We start from the raw sequence: 26,566 nt of genomic DNA, 5'->3' as shown, positions 1-26,566 counted from the left end.
CCTCACAGGGGTGCAGCGAGGCAGAAATAAACACAAATCAACAACTGTTAAGAAACACCCTTTTTAATGTCTGCTGTGTAAAGCCAATGACAGGAGGGAGGAAGGAAACATGTCCAGAGGTGGTCAGTGAAGTTACCGTTTAAGGAAGTCCCCTTTGTGGGAAGTAGCACAGTGTGGTTTACCAGCACACTCGCCAGAAAGATAAGACATTTTAGTTCACCTACTCAAATGGGATGTCACTCCAGAGCAGAAGCCTATTGCGTTGTCCCTTGGTTTCTTCCCTTGCTAAATACACGGTGCACACATTGGTTGGTTACTGATACACTTTATGGAGACGCTAAGGACAACAGAGCAGAGCAACTCTGTATGCAACACCCCTGTACTTCTGTGAAATCTATGCTATGGAAATTTTAACAGAAGGAAACCTTGAAATCCTGTAGGTGCAACCACCCACATTACACGTGGAAACCCAAGGGCCAGTGAAGAGTCCCAAGTAATCTAGAAATGCATGGGCAGGTGCAAACAGCAGCAGCACGTAAGATAAGAACTCCAGGTCTCAGGAGACCCCCTTCACAAGAGAGTGGGCGTAGCATAAGAAAGTCTGCGATTATGAACCCATGAAAGTAGAACTATCGCTTAATCAGACTGTAAACTTAAAGCCAGAATCATTCATCTTTTAATTCCTCCATCCTAGCGTACTATATATACTCACTAAATCTTTGTTGTACAAGTGATGAATAAACTAAAACAAATGATGAGTCCTATATAACAAATAAAAATGTATAGACTCTCTTCTACCAGGAAATATAAGTATAGCTGTAGCTACCTACATACCTATATACAAAATATACGTATACATATACCGTGTTTCCCCGAAAATAAGACCTAACCAGACAATCAGCTCTAATGCGTCTTTTGGAGCAAAAATTAATATAAGACTTGGTCTTAGATTATATTATATAAGACCCAGTATTATTATGTTATATTTTATATTATATTATATTATATTATATTATATTATATTATATTTATTATATTATATATTACACCTGGTATTATATTATATTATATTAGAACCAGTATTATATTATATTATATTATATTATATTATATTATATTATATTATATTATACTATTATTATATTATATATTAGACCCGGTATTATATTATATCATATTATATTATATTATATTATATTATACTCAGTCATATTATAGTAAAATAAGACCGGGTCTTATATTAATTTTTGCTGCAAAAGATGCATTAGAGCTGATTGTCCGGCTAGGTCTTATTTTCAGGGAAACACGGTATGTATTCGTTTAAAGGGAATAAAATTCGCATGTTACAATCTAGCAGGGACTTCTACCTATCTATGTTACTTTTTGCAGTGGCAAATAAAATTAAGGAACATCTAGACCTATGTGATTACTTGGAATAAAGACAGAATGGAAAAAAAGGTTTCTCATACAAACTAGGCTAAGGGGGGGGGGGGGGGAATTGTTCTCCCACAATCTACTATAAAAAAATCACTAGAGATATCATGTAAGTCTCTTACTTATATAATTTCATTTAACAAACAACTACATTGCAAATACATTTTGTGCATTTTTTTTTCATTTCAGGTGTTTTCCAATATGGAATCATGCAAATATTACAGACAATTCTCTAAGATTAAAAATCAAAAAGGTAAATGAAGAGCTCCGGTAAAAAGACAGCACAAACGTTATTTTAATTCTCTGAGGTAGGAGTCATCAAACTTTAATATGTATTCAGAAGTACAGTAGTTCACAAAATCCAGAGGCTAATAATGGCAGGAGTTCTCCTCAAAGAGTCATAGAATTAACTGCTGAATAACACAGGTGCTGCTAAGCTCCCTTCTGCAGATAATTCTCTACATATACTTGAGCGGCATCAACCAGTGGCTGAGTTAGAGGGTCCTAAACAGTTTTAGAAACAACTCAACATGGAGTTTCACTTTCTCAAATTGCCATGTGATTTATTCTGACAGTTCATACTTGATTGTTTACAATAATATCCACATTTTAGTTCAGAGGAGAGATTAATACTAATAAATACCAAATAAACAGTCTTATTGCTAAACTTAAATGATGCATCTCCTCAAAAAAATAAAATGGAACAAAACTACGTGGCAAATAACTATCCATCCTAATGTCTCTAAATATCTTTTTGCTTCCTCAAATATTAACTGATCATTACCATTGTAATTATTACCAACATAAACTTTGGAGAGCCAAATGGATGCGAGGTACTGTGTGATAGGTTTGAATTATGAGGCCACAACCTCTGCCCTCAAGGTGATTGTGTAGTTGGTGGGGAAAAGGCAGTAATAATAACACATACAACCAGCGAGATGGAAAAGGTCTCCCACTTACGAGGATTTGAGATGAGACTTGGATGCATAGAAGAGAGAAGCAGAAATGTCAGGTACAGCAAGAGCAAAGCTTCAAAGGCAGAAAAGTGACAAGTATTTTTAAGCAGAGGGGTCTGAATGGTCACTAGATGGTGTCCACTCTGTGAACAACCATTTTATTTAAGTTGTATAAGCGCCCTCACCCCCTTGGGCAACCCAAACACATCCTTTCCAGAACTAAGACAGTGTAATGAGTGGCTGATAAAGAAACATTCAGATCTGAGTTTTGGTCCAGACTTAACCAACCAGCTTACTGGGTGACCTCGAGCAAATATCTCCTTATCCTAATTTTTCTCAAGTGAAAAATTCGGGGCTCATTCTTTAAAGCTCCTGCAAGCTCTAAAATTATATGATTCTTTTTTGTTACTAAGAAATCAATTATCCACGTGTATGAGTAACCATCAGTTATATACATCTATATAGGTCTAGAACAGAACAGTTCCACAAACCCGCCAAGCCCCCTGTCTCCCCAGGGCCTTTGCACATGCTGTTCCCTCTCTATGGAATAGGCTTTCTCTGTCCAACGGTGTTCATACTCCAGATCTTGTGCATTCTTATCACAGGGAGGAAAAAGGTAACTATGTGAGGTAATGGTTACATTAATTAGCTTGATTGTGCTACTCATTTCACAATGTATATGCATGCCAAAACATCACGTTGTGCACCTTAAATAGACACATACTTAAATAAAGTTGGAAAAAAAAGTTTTAATTTAAAAACACTGCTCGGGGCAGCCGGTTGGCTCAGTTGGTTGGAGTGCAGTGCTCATAACACCAACGTCACTGGTTCACATGGGCCAGTGAGCTGCGCCCTCCACAACTAGATTGAAAACAGCGACTTGACTGGGAGATGATGGGCCGTGGAATAAACACACTGTTCCCCAATTTTCCCCAATAAAAAAAAAACAAAAAAACACTGCTCATACTCCAACCCTTGGCTAAGAAGAGATCTTCCCCAACCCCTCCCTAACCTCCACCACCCCCAAATTTATATAGTCTACACTTCTGTCACCCAAGCTTCCCCCACTCATATCATTTGGTCTCTTTTTAACTGTTCCTCCAGGCTATCATTCCTGTCCTCATCAACAAACACGCCATAGAAACTACTAATTACAGAAGTAGCTTCCAAGAGTTCTAAGAATCCTCAGCCCAGTTCATGATGCAACAGAGAGAAATAAAACTCAGCTTACAAAAATCAAGATGTCAAATATAGTTCTTTTTAAAAAATATTGCAACAAGGCACACATACTTCCAATTAAGATAAATTTCTTTCAAGACAGGCAGGTGAGAAAAGGGAGGTGGAGAAAACACTATGTTTATTTCAACTATAATACCGTTTCCTAAACATTCTGGGAACTGTTCTTTTGAATATAAACAGTGGAAAAATAACTAAATAAACCTTTGATAGAAATTTGACTTTTTGATATCACTGAAAATTGCTCAGAGCTAAGACTTATGAATAAAATAAATTAGGTAATACCACTTCTAAACAAAATGCTGATTTTTCTTACTGTCTTGGTCTCTCGTCATAATACAAATAATCAATGAATAAACCACAACTATTATAGCCAGATCCTAGAGTGTTTTTCAAGACCTAGAATCTCTGTATTATTTCTAGTTAAAGTCCAGCATGAGAACCAAACATTTGATTAAACTCCCTCTTCATTTACTAGTAATTACTGATACTGTACTGTTCTCCATAAAATGCTTTACGTGCCTAACAACTGTTTAACACAGAAGAATAAAAAGTTAAAGCTGAGGCAGGGTAAAAATAGGGAAACAGGAAAAAGTGATTTTAACTCATCTTAATGGACCAGGCTAAAATAATTTCTTTTGCAGGAGGAGGGACCTTCAGCAACTAGTGAAGACCATGAGAATAAGAGCAGAACAGACTGTAATGATTTTTAAATCTGATTTCATGTTTCTGGACTCTCACATATAATCAGTGAGTATTCGTGGTATAGTTGGCACATTATAGTATGTAACAAAAGATGGCCTTTTCTTCCTTACATTTCTCTTCCTCTCAGCATTGACATTTATGTGATTAGGGATTAAATCCTGGACTTGGCAAGGGGGGGAGGTTAAAAAATAGCTATGAAGATATCAGCAGAAAGATGAATGAAATCTGACTACATACTACAGATTCAATAACAGTATTGTGTCAGTGCTAAATGTCTTGATTTTGATCATTGTACTGTGGTTACAAAAGAGAATGGCCTTGTTCTTAGACAATGCATAATGATCTATTCAGACCCTAGGATTTCAGACCTGCATCTTGGCCTTTTTAAGTAATTAATAATGAGGAAGTTCAGATCCATGACAGTAGAATAAGAAGATAGATATGAATCAAGAGTAAGAGAAGAAACATGAGAAAGGAAATTGAGACACAAAAGAGGAAGTTGATACTACCTCATTTCAGGAACTAGGAAACTCAACTGCCAGTAAGAAAACGCTTTTTCATGGAATAACAGTTGATAATTTTCAAAGCCAAAAAAAATTCCCTGTACACTAATCTCTGTACTATCTATTGAGTATTTAAAACTGTACCACTTTTTACAAGCTAGTGACCTATCTTGCAAGCCTATAAACTCTGATGTAAATGCTTCATTAATTTGTATCATTATTACTACTGATTTGCAAAAAAAAAAAAAAAAAAGACTTAAAATAGCAGGCCTATGAGACTACTATCCTGGGAAAGGCCTGCGTACAAGGTTGGCCCTTGGCTTGAACTTGGACTTTGGGAGGGTCCTACTATTCCCAGCATTGATGATAATAGCTCACTGAGCCCGAACTGTTTGTACAAACAATATGGTTTATGCTGAATACCTGCTTTCCTTCTGGAGTCTAGAATTTGGGCACATGCTAGGCAGAGGGTACCTACATGACCAGCCTCAAAAAAGACTACATGACTGAGTCTTTTTTGAGCTTCCCTGGTAGACATTTCACAATTGTCACAATTCGATGCTGGAGGAATTTTGCACACCCTTTGTGACTCCACTGAGAAAGGACTCTTGCAAACTTGTGCCTGGTTTCCTCCAGACTTACCCCATGCACCTTTTCCGTTTGCTGATTTTGCTTTATCCCCCTTCACTGTAATAAATCATAGCTGTGAGTACAACTATATGCTGAATCCCATGAGTTCTCCTAGCAAATCATCGAACCTGGGGGTTGGCCTTCGAGATACCTGACACTAGTCTCCCCTACTCCTCAACTTTATAAACTATTTGCCAGTGTCCATACTGGAGAAGCGCCAAACCAAACAAATTAGGAGTACCAAAGTCCAATTGTTGAAAGTTGCTGATTTGTTAGCTAACAACAGTTACACGTTTACAAACTACCTGAAATGTTTTTATTCAACATCTCAACATAGAGAAATCTCTCCACTAGGGAGATAGAAACCAGAGCATTCATCCATGGAAAACAGAGAATGGAGCACATTAACCCAAACACAACAGTGAGGTGCTACTGGGCTACCTAAAAGCCAGGCAGAGAGTTGTCATGCAGGAATTCAGCCCATTATTGTCAGAACTTTTTTTTTTTTTCAACAATTCAAATTCCTACCTTAAAACTTCTAACTTTGTAATATGGGCAACTATTTCTTTTTAGCTGTGAGAGGCAAACAAATCTGTGGCCGAATTTCAAGATGAAGGTCATAAGTATGCTAATGAATGTCAGTCCCTGAGAGAAACACCCAGAAGGGATCAAAATGCCCAGCTCATCAGAGGAATGGAGGTTACGCTAACAGCACTAGACTCCCCGGGCCCGTCATCAGTAGCCAGGAAGGAGATGGATTCTGATGCTAAGCATCAGAAACGGGGTTTTCACATGTTGTCACAAGCTCCTCATTGTCCTTTCTGGTTCTCATAGCGGCTGAGGGCAGCTCCCAGGCAAGAGAGTGGGCCAGGTTCTGAAGAGAGGTTCCACTGTTCTCTTTATTCTGCTAAAGCCACTAGGGCATTTTTCAGTTTGTATGCTTAGTATCTTCAAGGTGACTTAACAATTGCAACATATTTCAACAGTACCAGTCCGTATTTCTAAAGTGATAATGCAGGTTTCTAAGGCTTTTTGGTTAGTAAAGTACCACATTTTACCACTTTTAGTGATACTACATTTTTATTCTTTTCTCAGTTACTATATTACATTTAAATTATAACAAATCATTACCGTACAGCAAAAATGTATTAATGTTTCCCCTTAAAATCTGTTTTAGATTTTAAAATAATTTATATTTCTGGTCTTATCTGAAATCCTTTTGTAATCCTGAATTTTTCAGACTTAACAAATGAAATATAGCACATATGCCATATATTACATAACAATCCCAGCAGGGACTGCGACAGCCCCACATAATTAAACACATTAATATTTCTACACATTCACACCACACAAAAAGTTCACCGAGTAGAATAAATAAAGACTGAAAATAGCCTCATCCCTGGTCAACTAAAAGAGTTTTTGAAGTTTTGCTCTTCAGCATTTTGGGGATTAGGAAGGTGAATAAAGAACTAAGTCCGAAATTACATAAACCTGCAGAATCCCACAGGTCACAACGACAAGCCACAGAGGAAATTAACAGAGTTGATGACCACTATTGAGAAGCAATGCCATTCAGTCTGAATTGGGGAACAAAACCACAGAGAAATCAGTGGGAGTAAAAACAAACAAACAAATAAAAACAAGTAAATCAACTTCGGAGGAAGGTATTCTAAGGACAAAGCAGAACTAAAATACCAGACCCCAAAATCACCAATAACTGTAACAAACCAGACAATAGCACGTGGTCAAGGAAGGGCACCCCAGCCTCCAGCCATTCCCTGGAACCCAAGACTATTTGTGGTGGGGAGGACGGGGCTGGACCTGCAGTGCTATACAGTGTGTTCCCAGCAGACAGGAGGAAAAGATGGGCCGGAGGCGGCTATGCGTTCATGCACCTGAGCCGGTGGTAGAACAGGAGGCTAAAGCGACTGGAGAGCCAGGAGGCGGCTCACCACACACCCTCCCCGTGCCGCTCGCTCACTGACCAGGTGTTAGTGAGTGCTTCTCCCTGCTCAGAGGAGCTTCACGGTAGCTACTTATCACAAAAGAAAAGTTAAATGGTTCTGCTTTAAGTCAACTTTGGTAGTGTTGGGTCCACCAAATCACTAACGAGTTTTATGTAACTTCTACTTAATCATGAAGAAATATTCGTATAAAGCAATGAACCCAGACACAGTCTATACTGTCTTTCCCTGAAAATAAGACCTAGATGGACCATCAGCTCTAATGAGTCTTTTGGAGCAAAAATTAATATAAGACTCAGTCTTATTTTACTATAAGACCGGGTATAATATAATATAATACTGGGTATAAAATAATATAATATAATGATATAATACTGGGTAATATAAGACGGGCTCTTACATTAATTTTTTACTCCAAAAGACACATTAGAGCTGATGGTGTGGCTAGGTCTTATTTTCAGGGAAACACAGTACATACTAAAGAAGACTTTGATACATAATACAGTGATTTATGGGAAAGAACCAAGTACACAATATACTTAATGAATTCCATAAGGATCTGTTTTTGCTAACAGATTAATTCAATAGGCTGATACAAAACGTATACTAAACCCATAATTAACAGACTTGTGAATAATGTCTATCCATATCCTAAACTTTATCTTTCAAATCCAAATGATAACAAATCATTACCTAATTTCAGTAACCTAAAGCAGATTATTCCATAAGATTTAGGGGGTGGGGGATGGAGGGCGGGAGACAGTGTCATAAAATGTTATCAACATAGAAAGCAGCAAAGTAAATTTTGATTGCCTCTTACCTCTGCTCGACCCTCATAGTAGGTTAACATGGACTTGGTTAGCACAAAAAGTCTCTCTTTGTAGTTTAAGGGCGATGTCTTCTTTTTCTGCTGTGACCTTTTAATAAGAATCTCTTCTAGAATAGTGTTAAAACTCATCTCAGTCTTCTGATCACTCCTTCTCCTGCCATTGAAGATCCCAATATTCTAAAGTGAGAAAATGAACAATTGAAATAAAATGTGACATTTTAATTTTCCAAGGATGTTATCATTTTGAACTACCAAAAAAGCTTTCTCCTCCCCACGGCTGGGGCCAATGAGTGCTACTCTACGTAGCTGGGCCGAGAACGCCCAGGGCACAAAAGCTCAACCTCTTCTCCTTCCCCAGTCCTGTCCTGTTCCTCCGTATCCCAGCATTCATAAGAAAGTCAAATCAAGGTTTGTCATGATGGTGATTCACTTCTTTGTACCTCCTTAGCATTCCTTAACTTTCTGGCACACTCTTCTGCTATTTGCTTGCAGGGCAACAAATATCTCAGATGGAAAAGTACATTTCATCACCTGCATGGCTGGTTTAGGCTGGTATTTAAATTGCCTCAGGATCTTGGTGCCCAGAATGGAGGAGCACACGGACACGGTAGATGTGTAAACAAAATAAATTACCACAGTAGTAGATATGATTCAATCTCCATCTCTGAGAAGGATGTAATCTTAATCGCGTATCCTAGTCACTAGAGCTACAAGGATGATCTCTGATGTGCACATTACCACACTCCACAGTTCTCTTCTCAACCACATGAGAAAAGGAAACTCACCCAGTCCCAGCTAACCTACTCAGGGCACAGCCCATCTGAATAAGGTCCTCCGTCATATATTTGGTGCCCCCATCCAAACTCTCCACACCTAGACTCAACCTTCTAAAATTCAACAAAATTTAACTATGTGAAAACCCCAAGATACTCGGAAAAGGCCTAAAGATTCTTATTTGAGACAAGCTGAACTGACCAGAGCCTTTGCTTCCCTTCCCTCACCACACCATTATAAGAAGTCATTGCATATCAAACCATACAGGCGATGGAAGTCATATGAAGAACACATGGGTCACCTGAGAGCATAACCAGGGACCTGACACTGAGTTAGTCACTGAGGAATGCTACCATTTTATTCAAACTACATCTTCACACCCAACCTGAATCCTCAGAAGCACCCTTGCAACTCTCTACTACTGATTTCTCGTCCATTCAGGCCCCTCCATTTTCCGTATACAAGTAGTTACTTTATAATAGCTTAATCTCTGTATACAAGTTCCTTCATTTACAAACCATGGAATTAAACACCACAAGTTTATTGTGAGGTTTAATGAGATGCGGGAAAGAACTTGTTATGCAAACACTACACAAATGTTTATTATCATTATTTTTTTAAATTCCACTGCTCTTTTCCTAGCTCAGAATATTACAACCTGGACCATAACAGCAGCTTTCCAACTGGTCTTCCTTTCCCCAGGTTCTTGCCTCATTTTATTCAGACAACACACACCTCATTCCCATTGGATCACTCTTCAAAGATCCCACTTTCATCACACCATTTCATTCATCAGAAACCCTCAATGCCTCCTCAAAGCCTCCCTACCACCGGCACGATAAGGTCAAAACTCCTCAGTTTAACCCTGGAGATTGTCCACAATCTGGCTTCAACCTAACAGCCAATCTTTACTTCCACTGCTCTCCAAACACTCCACACCCAGTCAAAATACTTGGCGTTCAATCCCTGGCCTAGAAAGTCCACTCTCTCCACCTATGAAAACTCTACTAGCTCAAAATGCAACTCCTTGATAAGGCCTTTCCCTGATGACGCCAATGAATTAAAACCTTCTGATTCACCTACCCATGATCTCTGTACCAGTCATCGCAGAGCCCATCACAGTCTTCCATGTTCTATAGCAATTAATATACATATTTTAACTTTCACCTAGATTTTAAGCTCCTAAAGAAATAGTTCTCTACCTTAAGGACCCATTAGAGTCACCTAAGGAGATTTTTTTTAAATGCAGATGTCCCAGACCCACACAAAGATATTTTTATTCAATTGCTCAGGAGTGAGGGCATCTGATTTAATGTGCAGGTAGTTTTGAGAGTCACTATCTTAAAGAAAGAGATTGGGCTTGTACACTGACTCTTTATATAATTCTTGGTGTGTATGGCAGTCTCTCAATAAGCAGCTGGGATAACAGACCCACTTAACTCATTAGCCATCCTAAACTGAGAAGTCAGAGAAAAGCTCTTTCTTGTTCCTTTTGCATCTAAGTTGGTCCTCCTTATTCTAAATTAAGAATTCTGGTACTCTTATCATACGTTTTTTTCTGAGAAACTGCTGATGTAAAAATACCACTTTGGAAATCACCTTTTCATCTTTGTGCAACATATCTTCAATGCAGGGTGAAAATGATAACTTACAAGAGTGGATTATAAAAAAAAAAAAACCAAGCTATGCCCTGGAAAACAGGCCATATGCAAATGTGGAGTTCTCAGCCCAGTGAGTAATACCATAGTTACCAAATGGAAGGCAGACTTTTGGAAGTCCCGAGAGGATAAGGGCGGGGTGTGGGGGGGTGGGGGGGTGGCTTATCTGCAGTTCTAGAAGAAAAAGGTCTCGACATCAGGGCAGAAAATTCAGTAAGCTTAAAAGTATTTCATAAAATGGATCAAATTCAGAATGGCAACCATCAAGGGCAATACTAGAACTAGAAGACAATGGAGAAAAATTCCAGAGGAAATTGATTTCTAACCTAAAATTCTATACTCAGACAAACTATCAATGCAGTGACAGCACAATAAAGACGTTTTTCAAAGATGCAAGGCTTTAAAGTTTTATCTCTTATTCACCCTTCTCCAAAAGCTACTTGAGGATGTACTCTATCAAAATAAAGAAGTAAACTACAATCTACCTGGAATCTAGGAAACAAAGGTTCCAACAAAAAAGAGAGGTAAAGAGAATCTCCCAGATGATGGAGAAGGAATATCCTAAAATGACATTAATCAGTAACCCAAGAAAGCAACGAGGCCAATTAGATCAATTTAAAAGTTTCTTAGAAAGAGTTCTTTCAGGAGATGAGCCTGAAGGTATTGGGAGAAGATTTACAATAAATTAGTAAAACTTAGTCAACTTTTAAAAATTAAATAAATCAATTAATTACAGGGAACAAAACATATACAGAAAAGGAAAAATTATCACAGTATTGTATAGAGTTTAGTTATAAAGAATACCTAGAACATCACAATAAGGTAAACAATAAGTAATAATCTTACTATTCATAAAATATAGTGGGATAACAGTGCAGGAAATGTGCTTGGGTGTGAGTGGAGGAGTATGTTGTGAAAGAAAGCTATATCCCCCATAGTGCTAGTAGGAAGTCAATAGAGCATACCTAAAATTGAAAAATAAAGAAGTGGAAACAAGTATGTTACTTAGAAATTGACAGTACTAAAATGTTTTTAAAAAACAAAGATGGTTGTCTCTGAAAATCAGAAAATTATTGGAAGATGGCAGTGTAAAGGTATATGTTCTCTACTCTCCTCCCTTAAAAGCCTATTCAAACTATGAAACATGAAAACAGAGAAAAATAATCCCATCTTCCAATGAACAAAAGATGGCCTTCAACCTCAAACTACAAAGTATGCAACACATACCTGCCAAGTATTGTGAAAACTGGGCCAAAGCAAGGAGGAGGCTGAGAGCAGCCTGACCTAAAAGTAAACAACATTATCCTGAAAGGTCAATCCAATGACCTTTTGATAAGATCAGTGAAATCCAGAGCGATAAACAACCATTGGAGAATCAGGGAGTATCCCTATAGAATTACTATACGTACAGAAAACTAATAAAAATTGTAATTACCATTATCAAGCTTTTACTGTTTTGTTATATGTTGTCACTGTTCTAAGCATTATGCACTTTAGATGTATCATTTAATTCTCTCAACAAACTTTCTCAAGTAGGTACTTTTACCACCTATATTTTACAAACCACATAGTAAGAATAAGAGCCAGGTTTTATTAATACAGTCAGTCTAACCACAGAGCCTGCACTGTTAACGACTACATTACATGGCCTCTCTAGTGGAAGGGAAGGGAGAACTGAAGGGACGAGCACAGCAGGCTGCTTTCAGCCTCCTAGTTTAGGGAAATGGCTAAAAACAATTGGATGCAATCTCTAGATTTCAACCGAGAGAATTTTTGACTTCCGAGGCATCACTAAGAGGCACACCAATATCTCAGTACTAAAAACTGAAGGGAGATGTTCTCTCAGAATTAAGGAAATAATAGGTTTGGCGCTGTAAATTTAAAAAGGAAGATAAAACAAAATTTCAGAGTACTCCAGCTTTATCTCGCCATACCACAAATAGCTGACCCATTCAGAAATAAGAATCGCAGAGGCACAAACTATGGTTACAAACATCTTTAAATAAAACTCAAAGCTTCCACTTAAGCGCTTTTCCCTGTATCTTATTGGAGTTGAACACAACAACACTATTGTCTTTACCTTGGCTGCTAATTGTTAAAAGTTGGGAAACCTGAACAATCCTAAAATTTGTATGGAACCACAAAGACCCCAAATTGCCAAAGCAATTTGAGAAAGAAGAATGAAGCTGGAGGCATCACAACCCCTGATTTCAAACTACATTACAAACACGATGGTGTTGGCACAAAAACAGACATAGATCAATGGCACACAGTAGAGAACCCAGAAATAAAGCCATGGATACATGGTCATTTAATTTGCAACAAAGGGTTCAAGTATATACATGGGGAAAGGACAGTCTCTTCAATAAATGGTGTCGGGGAACACTGGACAGCCACATGCAAAAGAATGAAATTGGATCACTACCTTATACCATACACAAAAATTAACACAAAATGGATTAACACTTAAATGTAAGACCCGAAATCACAAAGCTCCTAGAAGAAAACGTAGGTGGTAAGCTTCTTAACATTGGTCTTAGAGAGGTTTTTTCTAGATATGACACCAAAAACAAAGGCAATAAAAGCAAAATTAAACAAGCGGTACTACATCAAACTAAAAAGCTTCTGCACAGCATAGGAAACCATCAACAAAATGAAGAGAAAACCTACCAAATGAGAGAAAATAATTGCAAAGCATGTATATTGTATGTAATTTGGTTAATATCATATATACATACGTACACATATATATAAACTCATACAACTTAATAGCAAAAAAATTAATTAGTTTAAAAATGGGCAGAAGATCTAAATGAATATTTTTCCAAAGAAGACATACAGATGGACAACAGTACATGAAAAGATGCTCAACATCATTAATCATCAGGAAAATGCAAATCAAAACCCCAATGAGATACCACCTCACTCCTGTCAGAATGGCTGTTTACAAAAAGACAAGAAATAATAAGCATTGGCGAGGATGTGGGAAAAAGGAAATCCTTGTGCACTGTTGGTGGGAACATAAACTGGGGTAGTCACTATGGAAAATTGTATGGAGCTTCCGCAAAAAAATTGAAAATAGAACTACACCACATGATCCAGCAATTCCATTTCTGGGTACTTATCCAAAGAAAATAAAAACACTAACTTGAAAAGATTTATGCACCCCTTGTTCACTACAGCATTATTTACAATGGCCAAGATATAGAAACAACCTAAGTGTCCATCGATGGATGAATGGATAAAGAAGATGTGGTAAATATACACAATGGAATATCATTCTGCCATAAAAAAGAATGAAATCTTGACATTTGCAACAATGTGGACAGACGTCAAGGGTATTATGCCAAGTGAAATAAGTCAGAGAAAGACAAATACCACATGATATCACTTATATGTGGAGACAAAAAACAAAAAAGAAAAACCACAAGCTCAGATACTGCACAGAGAACAGACTGGTGGTTGCCAAGTGCAGGGGTTGGGGGTTGGGCAAAGTGGGTGAAAGGGACCAAAAGGTACCAACTTCCAGTAATAAAATAAATAAGTTCTGGGTATGTAATGCACAGCATGGTGTCTATAGTTTATAACACTGTATTGCATATTTGAAAGTTGCTAAGAAAGTAAATCTTAATGTTAACTAAACTTATTGTCTAGTCTATTATACGATCATTTTGCAATATATACAAATTTCAAATAATATTGTACAACTAAAACTAATTTAATGTTATATGTCATTTATACCTCAATTTTCAAAAAAATTAAAAATATATTTTTTTAAAGTTTGGAAAGCTTAACACATTAGTCTTTGAACACCAATATTCTGAAGTGGATAATGGAAACTGTCACTGTTCCACCCATGAGAAGCCCACACCTCCAAGAAGTTCTATTCTCTGTCCAGTGTTGCAAATCTGAGTACCAGCCTAAAGGCACTCAATTTTATGGTCTGGCAATTTTAGCCAAAAAAGCTTAGTACCTTTTTCATTGTGAAAGGTTTTGCCAGGGGGAAAAATTGATTTTCTTTTTCTTTTTTTTTTTTCTAGTAAGTAGCTACTAGGGCGGTCCGTGCTTGTCTATTTAACCTTTCATAGTATTTTTAACCAAGGAAACAGAGGTGCTAACCAGGTAAGATGGTCAGAGATAGATGAAAACAAAAGTGACTGTGAATTACCAAATGATAGCATGGTAAAGGGTACAGTAAATAAGAACAAACGGCCTAGTTACCAGCGTAGGGAAAGGATGAACTCCTTACAAGAAGGAGCAGAGTGATTCAAGGTTGTTGAAATTCTCATCTCATTAGGTTGAGCCACACAAAACTGCCAATATCCAGGACTATTTTACCTACACCATCAGCAATATCATATAATTCAATCTAATACCGTGTTTCCCTGAAAATAAGACCTAGCCAGACCATCAGCTCTAATGCATCTTTTGGAGCAAAAATTAATATAAGACCTGGTCTTATTTTACTATAAGACCAGGTAATATAATATAATATAATATAATATAATATAATATAATATAATATAATATAATATAATACTGGGTCTTATATAAATTTTTGCTCCAAAAGCTGCATTAGAGCTAATGGTCTGCTTAGGTCTCATTTTTGGGGAAACACGGTATTTGGAAATACTCTAAGATTAGCAGAGTTTAGTTAAAGCCCTTGGTTTCAGAACTTTTCATCAGAACACATTGCCTATTACACATCTTATCATAGGTTTATGACAAAGTCAGTGTGTTTGCAATTTTAAGAAACCCAACATGAATAAACATGAGACTGACATTTATCTCAGAAATCAAATGCTGTGTGCCTGCCAGCAATATCTGTAGATCGTATTTCAGTTCAAACATACCTAAAATGGGTCATTATTATATAAGAACAAATCTAACCATGCTCTCTACTGCAATGTACACTCTCAAGCCCCAATTTCCTTTTATAAAAGGGGAATTATGTAGCAGAAATACAAGCAAAAGAAAAAAAAAATGCTAGGCTGACTTCTATCAGAATAAAGCATACATTCTAGGTTCCCCATTTAACATCATGAATTGGAGCTATTCCAGAATTAGGCAACATTTCAGCTCTCAAAAGAAAGTTAATACTGTAACCTTTCTTATCTATTTAAACAAAGGCACCCAATGATGACCTGTATTTTCTTGAAAGTCTTAACTATTTCTCCTTTCAGCCAGTAGACATGTTGTAGGTTACAAAGGTTTGGGTACTTGTCTGCTGATCTACTGAAGCTGGACTAGTGAGGAATCCAAGCATCAAAGATATCTAGTAAAACCCTTATCATCTAGTACCATCTAAAGAGAAGACTTCTTGGGACAAAAGGCAAAAGTGACAAAGGCCAGTGGACCTATCTCATCTCTCCTGGTAATGTATCCCCAACCCCAGTCCACTACCATATGGTGGGTAATTGGACTGGGAGGAAGTGAACCTAGAAATAGACTGAGCAGTGCTGCACTCAGAGAGTTGTTTCTAATTGTCCATATGATACAGGTATATGCACGAATATAACAGGTACTCTTTCAGTCAGGTTTGGATCTCACACCAGGTCCTTCCTGCTGTCTTTGGCTGAGACTGGGTTTGGGGGCCTCCCCATTTGTAAAATGGAAAAAAAAAGAGATAAAAGACTAATGGATGAAGGAAGACGTTTTAGAAAACAAACCATATGCAACACTTCCAAGAATCAACAAATATATTTACTGTACAGGAGAGTCATAGTTAAGTGGTGCTAGAGAGAAACAAAAGTTGTCCAAATACAAAAATATTCATTAATCAAGTGACTACATAGGCCGCAATCCAATATCCCATCCACATTACTCGGGTCTGCTCTGCTGGTCATTCTCTCTCACTGAATGAGAGATGCAACAGTCAACAATACAATTGTAAATGAAATACCAAGTCATCAAAAGAAGAGAGCTTTCAAGAAGTCAATGAGAGTGATGTTAGACAATTGCTCCAATCACGCTCAGTGCCACTGGCAAATGAGAATCTTGCAGTTAGGGAGCTAGTAAGAAATAAAATAACATAATAGAAGTGTCAAAACAGAATACAGGGCGGCTGGATGGCTCAGTTAGTTAGAGCGCAAGCTTTGAACAACAGGGTTCCCGGTTCGATTCCCACATGGGCCAGTGAGTCGCACCCTCCACAACTAGATTGAAGACAACGAGCTGCTGCTGAACTTCCAGAGGGGCAGTCAGATGGCTCAGTGGGTTACAGTGAGAGCTCTCAACAAGATTGCTGGTTCAATTCCCACATGGGATGGTGGGCTGCGCTCCCTGCAACTAAAGATTAAAAGTGGCAACTGGACTTGGAGCTGAGCTGCGTCCTTCCTTCACAACTAGATTGAAGGACGATGACTTAGAGCTGATGGGCCAAAAACACACTGTTCCTCAATAAAATTAAAAAGGAAAAAAAAAAAAAAAAACGGAATACAGAATGATTTACAATTAAAATACTAAGATACTCTGGGACAGTGCTTTTTGCTCCCTTCCTCACCCTCACCCTCTTCACACACACCAATCCATTCTCTCCTTCTTCCTGGACATACGGGCTAGAGACGATATTTCCCAGACTTCTTTGCAGTTAGATGTGGCAATCTAAGTTAAAATCTGTTCAAGAACAAAATTCAACCAACTACATTTAAAGATCTAATTGGCTTTATTGATTGATGAATTGAGCAGCATCCCATCTAGCAACTAAAAGGGTACTAGAATGAGTTGTACAAAACAGAAGGTTTTTGAGGCAAAAAAAAAAGTATAGGACTAAGAAATTAAGAGTCGATTATTTCCGGCAGGGACTCCTTCCCTAAGGGAATGGCAGGAGTCTTATCAAGTAGATCAGGAGATTCCATTCCTGGGAGAGTCTGAAACTATAATTAGGCTAGTTATTAAGTTTTGGTATGGTGACATGGCTTTAAAAAAAGTAACTCCATTTTGGTCTGTTGTTTCTTTTCTTAACAAGCCAAGGGATATGTACAGAAGTGGTATGTGGATCATCCTAAACTTAAAGACAAGCTACTTTCCCTGGAGTTAGAGCATTTCCCACCTTCCCACCAGCTGGAAAGTGCACATGGCAGACTCAACTTCCTTTATGCATTCCAGGCATCACGCACTGGAAAGGAGGAGGAATAAAATGGAACCAGAACCTGGTCCTTGAATGACTTCATGGAGCAGAGCTGCCCCACCAGCCTAGATGAGCTAACCAACATGGTAAGAAAGAAATGCACTTCTATCTCATTTGTGAAATCACATACAATGGTTCTTTGTTATAGTGGCTTAACCTTTATTCTACCTAATAGATACACTCTGGCAAAAAATTGATAGTTTTCTAATGCTTCTGAAAAAACAGCCCTCTTTAAATTTGTGCTGACAAATTCAAATGTAAAGTGAAGGAAGTAAAACTTTATCATGCATTTTCATCAGCAAAATTATCTCAAGAAAACAATACTTGATTCACTCACTCTTTGTTCTAAGAGTTAGCAAGTATACTCTAAGTGGTGCTACACATGAGATAAAATAAACATGTTTTCACTTTATTTTTCAGGATAAAGTCCAAATCATACTGGGCTTTTCTTTTTTCTTTTCTTTTTTTTTTTTTTTTATTACTACTTACTATGAAATTTAAGTGGATTCACTGTAAGTGACAATATTCTGGCACTAGTTCTTCCCAGATGTGAGAATTTCTGATACAAAACAAATATTTCTCTTTCTGCTTCTTGCTACTTCAGAGGGAAACAATAACAAGTATCTCACATGGTTAAAGTGATTTTCAGCACCTTATACTAAAAGAAAACATGAGAATAAAGAAATTTGGAAATGATACATAAAGTAATCAAATACCAACATGTGCTCCTTGGCTGGAGGATTCAATAAATTTTAAAAGTCTTAAGAGACATCTTCACTAGTTGAAATGTATGAGACATTGTGGCAACTTGAATACTAACTGGATAATGATGATATTAAGGTTTTGGGGTAAGAGTTATTTAATGATATTAAGATTTGATTATATCAAGATAGTGTTGGGTTGGAATTTGGGGTGTGTGTGTGATGATGGTATTGTGATGTATTTTTAAGAGTTCCTATCTTTTAGAGTACATACTGAAAATTTTAGAGAAAAAAATAACGTCTGTGATTTGCTTCATAATCCAGTGAGGAGTATTTGGGAGTATAGACAGAACTATTCTTTAGTTGATAACTACTGAAGCTGCATGATAGATAAAGGAGTACATTATACTATCCTATTTTTGTTTAGGTTTGAAATTTTCCATAACAAAAAATGTTTAAATATGTTTAAGGGTTTTCCCTTAAATGGTTTTCCAAGTCCCTATCACCCAACACTTTGGAACTGGTAAGAAAGAGAATTGAAAAGGTGAAAGGAGGGAAAAAAGGGAGGAAGGCGGTGAAAAAAAAGAACCACAGCAGACAAATAAAAGCAGAAAAAAGGTGAGTGGGCTCTTCTTTATAATAATGTCTTCCTCAAGAATGTTATAATATTACCACCCTACCTAGCTCATCATGAGCGCTCTTCCAATGATTCCTTGAGTCAACTGAGCTACACAATAATGTAATACGATACTATCTCTTTGGACAAACAGAAATATGTGACTCTAGCAACCAAAAATAAAACTACAGTCTATGCCACATTTGTCCTTGTTGTAACTCCTTCCTTCCCTTTATTATTATTTTCCTTTCCACTTTTCAAATTTCATGGAAGCAGAAGTTTTCTTTTCAATTTTACACCATGACAAAATGAAAATTCTGCACAAATTAACAAAGTACCAAAGCACAGTGGGGACTCAAGTGAAGTGCATATACGTATTCAAATTGCAGTCTTTTTATAAAAGAATCATTAAAAAGATCACCAAAGGTGAGCATCACAATACTAAAACAAGAAGGCAAATTTGACCCGAGAAATTGTTACTCTTGCTTCTAAGACTTGTGCAGCTCAGTTCTTGAAGAATTTTCGTAACTGAAATGCCAACTGTTATATACCTGATTTCTAGGATGAAAAAAAGCAAACTGATAAAAATACTAATTTCATAGAAAACAATCCCATACATCACTTGTAATAAATGAATATTATAAACAACATTAAAAAAATATCAGGGATATAAACCACTATCTAACTACTGTTTGGAAAATGTCCAGTGACCTTTTCCATGTGTCCTATCTCTAATGAAGTAAATAGATAATGTACTTTCCTGTTCTTTATTTCTACCCATCATTGTCATTATATGACCCATTTATGATATGTAATGCTCCTGTTTTTTGTTTTTTTTAAATAGATGCAAATTCATTGACTACACCGTTAAAAGTCAGGGTCTACGTCTCCTCCCTTTGAAGCTGAGTGGGCTTTTGACTCCTTTGACTAATACAGTACAGCAGAAGGCATACAATGTGACATCTGAGGCTAAGTCAGAAAAGGTCAAGTAGCTCCTGCCTAATTATTCTGGACTCTCACTCTTTTGACAGTCCCTCTTAGAACCCTGCTACCATACTAAGAGATGCTCCCACCAAATGGAGAAGCCACACCTATAGGTGTTCTGGCGCAGAATTCCAGCTGAGCCCAGCCTTCAAATCATGCCAGCCCAGGAATCAGACATATGAGATGATGATTTCAGCTCCAAGTTGTCTGAGTCGCTCCTAGCTATCAAGATTTTCAAGATAAGAGCACAGACGTTGTGGAGTAGACACTCAGCACCACCCAATTCTTAACTTACAGAATCCATGAGTGTGATGACACGGTAGTTGTTGTGTGCCTTTAAATTTAGGGTGGTTTGTTACATAGCAATAGATAACTGGTATATATATTATATCATTCTTGACCACCCCATTCTTATTTCATTCATCTCTAATCCCTGTCAACCTTCTTCCTTCCCTTAAATGTTTCCTCTTCTTCACTTGTCATTTTTTCAGATAATGAGTCAATTAGTCCACAGAACAGTTTCATACATTCATGTAATCATTCATTTTGACATTTGTTATACAACAAACAGAAATGGACAACAACTCATACAGTAATACTGCATAGTCAAATCAATCTTGAAAAAAAAAAGAACAAAGTTGGAGGACTCACACTATCAATTTCAAAACTTACTACAATATTACAATAATCCAAATAGTGAGGTACTACATAGGACAGATGTATAGCAACAATACAGAATTGAGAGTCCAGAAATAAACCCATATATCTGTGAACAGTTGATTTTTGACAAGGATGCCAAGATCATTCAATGAGGAAAGAATATTCTTTTCAACAAATGGTGCTGGGACAACTGGATCTGAATAAACTTGGACCTCTACTTTGCTCCATATACAAAAATGATCTCAAAATATATCAAAGACTTAGTGTAAGAAATAAAATTATAAAACTCTTAGAGGAAACATATTTATAAATTTCTGTGACCTTACATTAGCTAATGGTTTCTTAAACATGAACTAAAAGCATAAGCAACAAAAGAAAACAGATAAATTGGACTTCATCAACTTAACAACTTTTGTATACGAAAGGACACTATGAAAAAAGTAAAAAGACAACCAACAGAATGGGAAAAAACATTTGTAACTGACATATCTGGTAAGGGCAGAGTATACAGAATATATAAAGAACATTTACAACTGAACAATAAAAAAACACAGACACAATTTAAAAATGGGTAAAGGACTTAAATAGACATTTCTCCAAAGAAGGTGTTAAAGTGGGCAATACACATGAAAAGATGCTCAAGATCATTAGCTATTAGGAAAATGTAAATCAAAACCACAGTGATATGCTACTTCACATACACTAGGATGGCTATAATTTTAAAAAATGAAAAATAAGAAGTACTGGCAATAATGTGGAGAAATCAGAACCTTCATCCACTGCTGGTGAGAATGTAAACTGGTACTACCACTGTGAAAAACAGTGTGGTAGTTGTTCAAAAGTTAAGCACAGAGTTAACATATGACCCAGCATTTTCACTCCTAAGTATATACCCAAGAGAATTGAAAACACATATTCACACAAAACTTGTACACGATGCTCATAGTAGTATTACTCATAATAGCCAAAAAATGGAAACAACCCAAATGTCCATCAACTGATGGAATGGAATGTTATTCCACCATAAGAAAGGAATGAAGTACCGATACATGGTACACTGTAGAGGAACTTTGAAAACATTATACTAAGTGAAAGAGGCCAGTCACAAAAGGCCACATGTTGTGTTGATTCCATTTATATGAAATGTCCAGAATAGGTAAATCCATAGGGACTGAAAGTAGATTAACGTTTGAATAGGATGAGGAGAGAATTGGAGGTCATGGGGTTCTTTTTGGAGTGATAGAAATCTTCTGGAACTAGATAGTGGAGATGGCTGCACAACTAAACACATAGTATATGGTTTAATATACTAAACGCTACTGGATTATACTCTTTAAAATTGTTCAGTTTTATGTTACCTAAATTTGTTCTCAATAAAATAAAAATAAAAAATACATGCACATTTAAAAATATACAGATGAGGATTAAGAGTAAAAACAGATATCAGAAAACAAATGGCAGAGAAAAAAACAGTAGAACCAAAGTTGACATGAAGGTTGGTTCTCACATCATCACATAGGCAAAACTGGAATATGGTCAAAATTAGTCTTAAATATTCCACAGGAGACATGGGCGACGCTGGAGACTGACTCTGGATAAATCCAACACAGCAACAGCAAAAATGTCCACTAGCACTGGAAGTTATATCAGTTAGCTTTTGATGAGCAACAACAACCAAAAAAACCCCTACTCTATATAATTAGTAGCATAAAACTGGTAAAAAATGTATTGGTTCTCATGATTGTGTAGACTGGGTGGGTAATTCTAACCTGGATATCTAGGGTGGCCTCACTCACATTTCTGGTACTTACAGGCTATCGGCCAGGGCACCTCAGTTTCCTTCTATGTGGGCTCTTCAACAGAATAATTTGGGTTTATTTATATAGTCTTCAGGGTTCCTGAGAAGAGCAGTAAAAGAGACCAACCCCCAATACACAACACATTCCATTTCTCTAAATGCTTTACCCTTGCTGTTGCCTCATTGGGCAAAGCAACTCACATGGTCAAGCCCAGAGGCACTACGGGAGGTGACTACTCAAAGTGGAGTAGATACAGGTGAGGAAATTATGGTGGCATTTTGCAAACAATCTAACACAGAAAAAAAATCGATTACTGAATTTTTGGTTTGGCATTAGATAAAGTAGTTGGCTTACACTTAAGGGACGGTTTCTGTGAAAATTACTTATCTTTAATCACTAAAATCACATTCAGGACCATGAGATGCTCAAGAAAAAAACCTCTGCAAACTAAGACAGCCAAGGAAGCAGTAGATTCATACATCTCCCAAAGCACACACCCTCTGGGGCACATGCTCATGGAATGGAGTGGTGAACAGAATCACCCACACCCTTTAAATTGTTGTTTCTTTCCCTATTCTTTGTTGACCCATAGAGCTGAGTTCCTCTAAATCAAATGCACATATGCTGCAATTCTACTGTGCACTGATAACTCGAACACTAGGGCATTTATTGCAATTGTGCATTATATTTGAAGCTTCTCAAAATCCAGGGAATAAAGGATAACATATGCCTCATAGAATAGTAATTTTTTATGATCAGGTACATACCAAAAGAAAAACTTTCCCTGTTATTAAATTCTAAGAAGAAACTAGTTTGTGGGATCATAAAGGATAATGAAACATCTTCAATAGAAGTTTGAGAAGATATTATAAAAACATTCCTCACCTGAGTATTTCTTGTATTAACACTTGATAATAGCTTAGCAAATAAAGCCTTGTAAAAAGCATTTCTATGTGGACTGAGCTAAATAGGTTACTTTCTTGTTAACTCAAAAAATAGGTATAAAGTGTAGAGATAGGTAAATAGGTACGTAGAGATAGGCATCCTTGGTCTATATCTGTTAAATATTATCTTAAGCTCATTTTAGGAAAAAGGTGAATGAAATTCAGTTTAAGATTTATTCTCCAATACATGACAAAAATGTAAATATTATGTTAATAATACATAATGCTAATAATGTAATGTACTGTTAATAATTTAATATAAACATTTGCTATAAAAAATTTTTTAAGTGCTAATACTCATATGTGCCTTCCTGAGAGGTCAAATATTTTCAAATGTTGCCTCCTGAATGACTCAATGTAACAGAAAACACCAACAGTCCCAAAGATCTACCGCTTCACATAGCATTTACATTTTGAGATTCCTACTTCATCTGATTTAAACCCTACTTCTTGACTTCATGATATTTCTGCTTACATAGGGCTAACATTCCACAGATTACTATATAAAAATTACTAAGGCCCTGGCAAGTGTCCTTTTCAGTATTATGTTGGCAAAATCAGAAAGCTCTAAAAAACAGAGTTGGTGACAGATGTGGTTCTCAGTTCACAATATGAATTGCACAAGTAGATATTGATATTTTAAAGCAGTGAAACAGCAAACCAGATTCAAAGCAACTGAACAAAAATTTTCCAAGGTTGTTAAGCAAAATCTTCCAATGCTAAGACAGGGCACTGCATTTTTCACACCACCATCCTCACCCAACACACACGGAACACATACTCCAGGAGGATTAATGAAAATAGTTGCTTAAATAGCACACTTGAATTTACACAAATCACATTTTAAATTACCATTTATTTAATACATTTGCTTTACATTATTCTTTAAAATTGAAGTTACACTAAATTAAAGTACAAAACTTCTATCACTCAGCTGGAATTCCAGAATGTGTGTCTTGTCTAGGATCTACTGAACTGCATGAGCCAATCACCCCAAGGTCTGCTTGCTAGTCTACGCAAAAATGGTAATAGCGCATTGCTGGATACTTTATATTGATCAAAATATCAAGTCATACTGGTATTTAGAACCTGGGCAAAGAAGAGACACATTGGCACATTCATTCATATTTCCTTCTTAGCTCTGCTCAAGACCTGCCCAACTTGCTACTCACATCAAAATCTAAGAAACTGAATTTACCAGTTTCACCATCATCACAAGACACAATGAGCACCACCTACAGAGCAGAATAATTCCAAAGGGGTCCCTTCTCAACAGTAGCTGAGTGAACCTAACACAGAGGCACTCAACTTGCCACTGTGGCAACAGAACTCACATACGTCCCTACCCTGGCTGATGGCTGAAACTGTTCTAATAGTGGATATACCCTTTCATTCCAAAATTTGAAATAAAATAGAGAATGCTAACACCTCTGTAGTACATTACATTCAGACTAAAGGTTATTCTAAATTCTCAATCCCATCCTCTCTTGCCATCTCAACCCTTTCCGGTCTGCAGTTTCTCCCTCTCTCCGATGCACCTGATCCCTCTCTACTGGTCATCATCCCCTTGGACACAGTAGCATCACTTACATTCCTAAACATAAGCCATTCTCTTGACCTACATTCACCTCCAACTATCACGTCCCTTCTGAGTCCCTTCATGGCACAAGTTCTTGAAAGATGGAATCTGGGTTGCTGTCTCTACTTCTCATCATGTGCTTTCCTCAATCCACTCCAACTGGAGTACTATCTCCATCATTCCACAAAGACTGCATTTGTCAAGGTCACCAAGGACCACCTTGTTGCCAAATCCAGTGGTCACTTCTCAGTTCTTATCCTACTTGACCTCCCAGCAGTGTTTAACACAGCTGACCATGCTCTCCTTGCAATGCTTAGTTTCTCCTGGTTCCCTGTGACACCAACGTTTCCTGGATTTTTCTCTGATCTCAGAACCTGAATTGTCTTAGTCTTCTTTGCTGGCTTCTATTTTTCTGCCTTACTTCTACAAACTGGGGTGCACCAGGGCTCTATCCAGGGCTTGCTTTGCTTCTTCATCTATACATTCTTCTCAGGGTGGCCACATCTACTTCCATGGCTTGTAATACCACCTATATGTTGATAACTCCAAAATCTACACTATCAGCCCTGTCTCCAAGAACCTGAAGTTTATATATCCAATTGCAAACCTAACATCTTTATTTAAGTATCTAACAGGTATCTCAAACATAACATGGCAAAACAGAACTCTAGATATGCCCCCAAAACTTGCTCTTTACCTAGTCTTTGCCATCTGGGTAAATGGCCTCACTATCTCCCCAGCTGCTCAGCCCAAAATCTACAAGTTCTTTGATTCATTTCTCTCTCTCTCATACCCAAATCTAATCCATCAGCTTGTTCTTTGGACTGTACCTCTAAGATATTCTAAACCTGAATATTCAAGTCTCTACTTCACTCTTCTCCCATTAGTGCAATAAATAGACTGAACTAATGGCCCTGATTTTTCATACCTCCTGTATCTTTTCACACCTCTCTGGATCCCTGCCCTTTGGCAATGCCTTCCCACACTAACTGTGCCTGTACCCATGTAACTTGTTTTGATCAATTGGACAGTAGCAAACTTCACACAAGCTAAGGCTTAAAAATCTGCTTGCTCATTCCTACTTCATCTCTTGCTTCTTTGTGATCACCATGAGAATATGACTGGACAAGCCTGCAAACAAGCCCAGGCTAGCCTACTAGAGGATGTAATATAAACAAACAGAGGAGAGCAGAGTTGTCCCAGCCATTGCAACTGAGGCCATCCTAGACAGTTGACAGCCAGCTGGTCATCCCAAACACATCAGAGAGCCCAGGCAACATCACAGAGCTGCCTACCTCACCCATAGTTGATTACAGACACATGGACAGCCAGTCAAGATCAGCTGAGCCTGGCCCAGATCAGAACTACCCAGCCATCCCATCAACTCATGAGCAAAAATAAATCCTTATTCCTGTACACCACTGAGTTTATGGGGATGTTTGTTACACGGCATTACTTGGGC

The 26,566-nt window shown here is 37.4% G+C and overlaps 1 protein-coding gene across 2 annotated transcripts in view; it reads right to left on the bottom strand.

Annotated features, from left to right (window-relative positions):
* The window catches only part of TEC (tec protein tyrosine kinase), a 121,842-nt gene that overhangs the window by 78,885 nt on the left and 16,391 nt on the right, over positions 1-26,566 (bottom strand). For both annotated transcript variants that reach the window (XM_019741061.3, XM_074324649.2), the window contains exon 2: positions 8,252-8,437. In XM_019741061.3, coding sequence (XP_019596620.2) covers positions 8,252-8,437 — 186 coding nt within the window. The remainder of the gene's footprint in view (positions 1-8,251; positions 8,438-26,566) is intronic.

Source organism: Rhinolophus sinicus, chromosome 1, assembly GCF_057876585.1.
Source record: "Rhinolophus sinicus isolate RSI-liver-muscle chromosome 1, RSI-T2T, whole genome shotgun sequence".
Lineage (NCBI taxonomy): Eukaryota > Metazoa > Chordata > Mammalia > Chiroptera > Rhinolophidae > Rhinolophus > Rhinolophus sinicus.
This window is presented reverse-complemented; position numbering and strand designations above follow the sequence as displayed.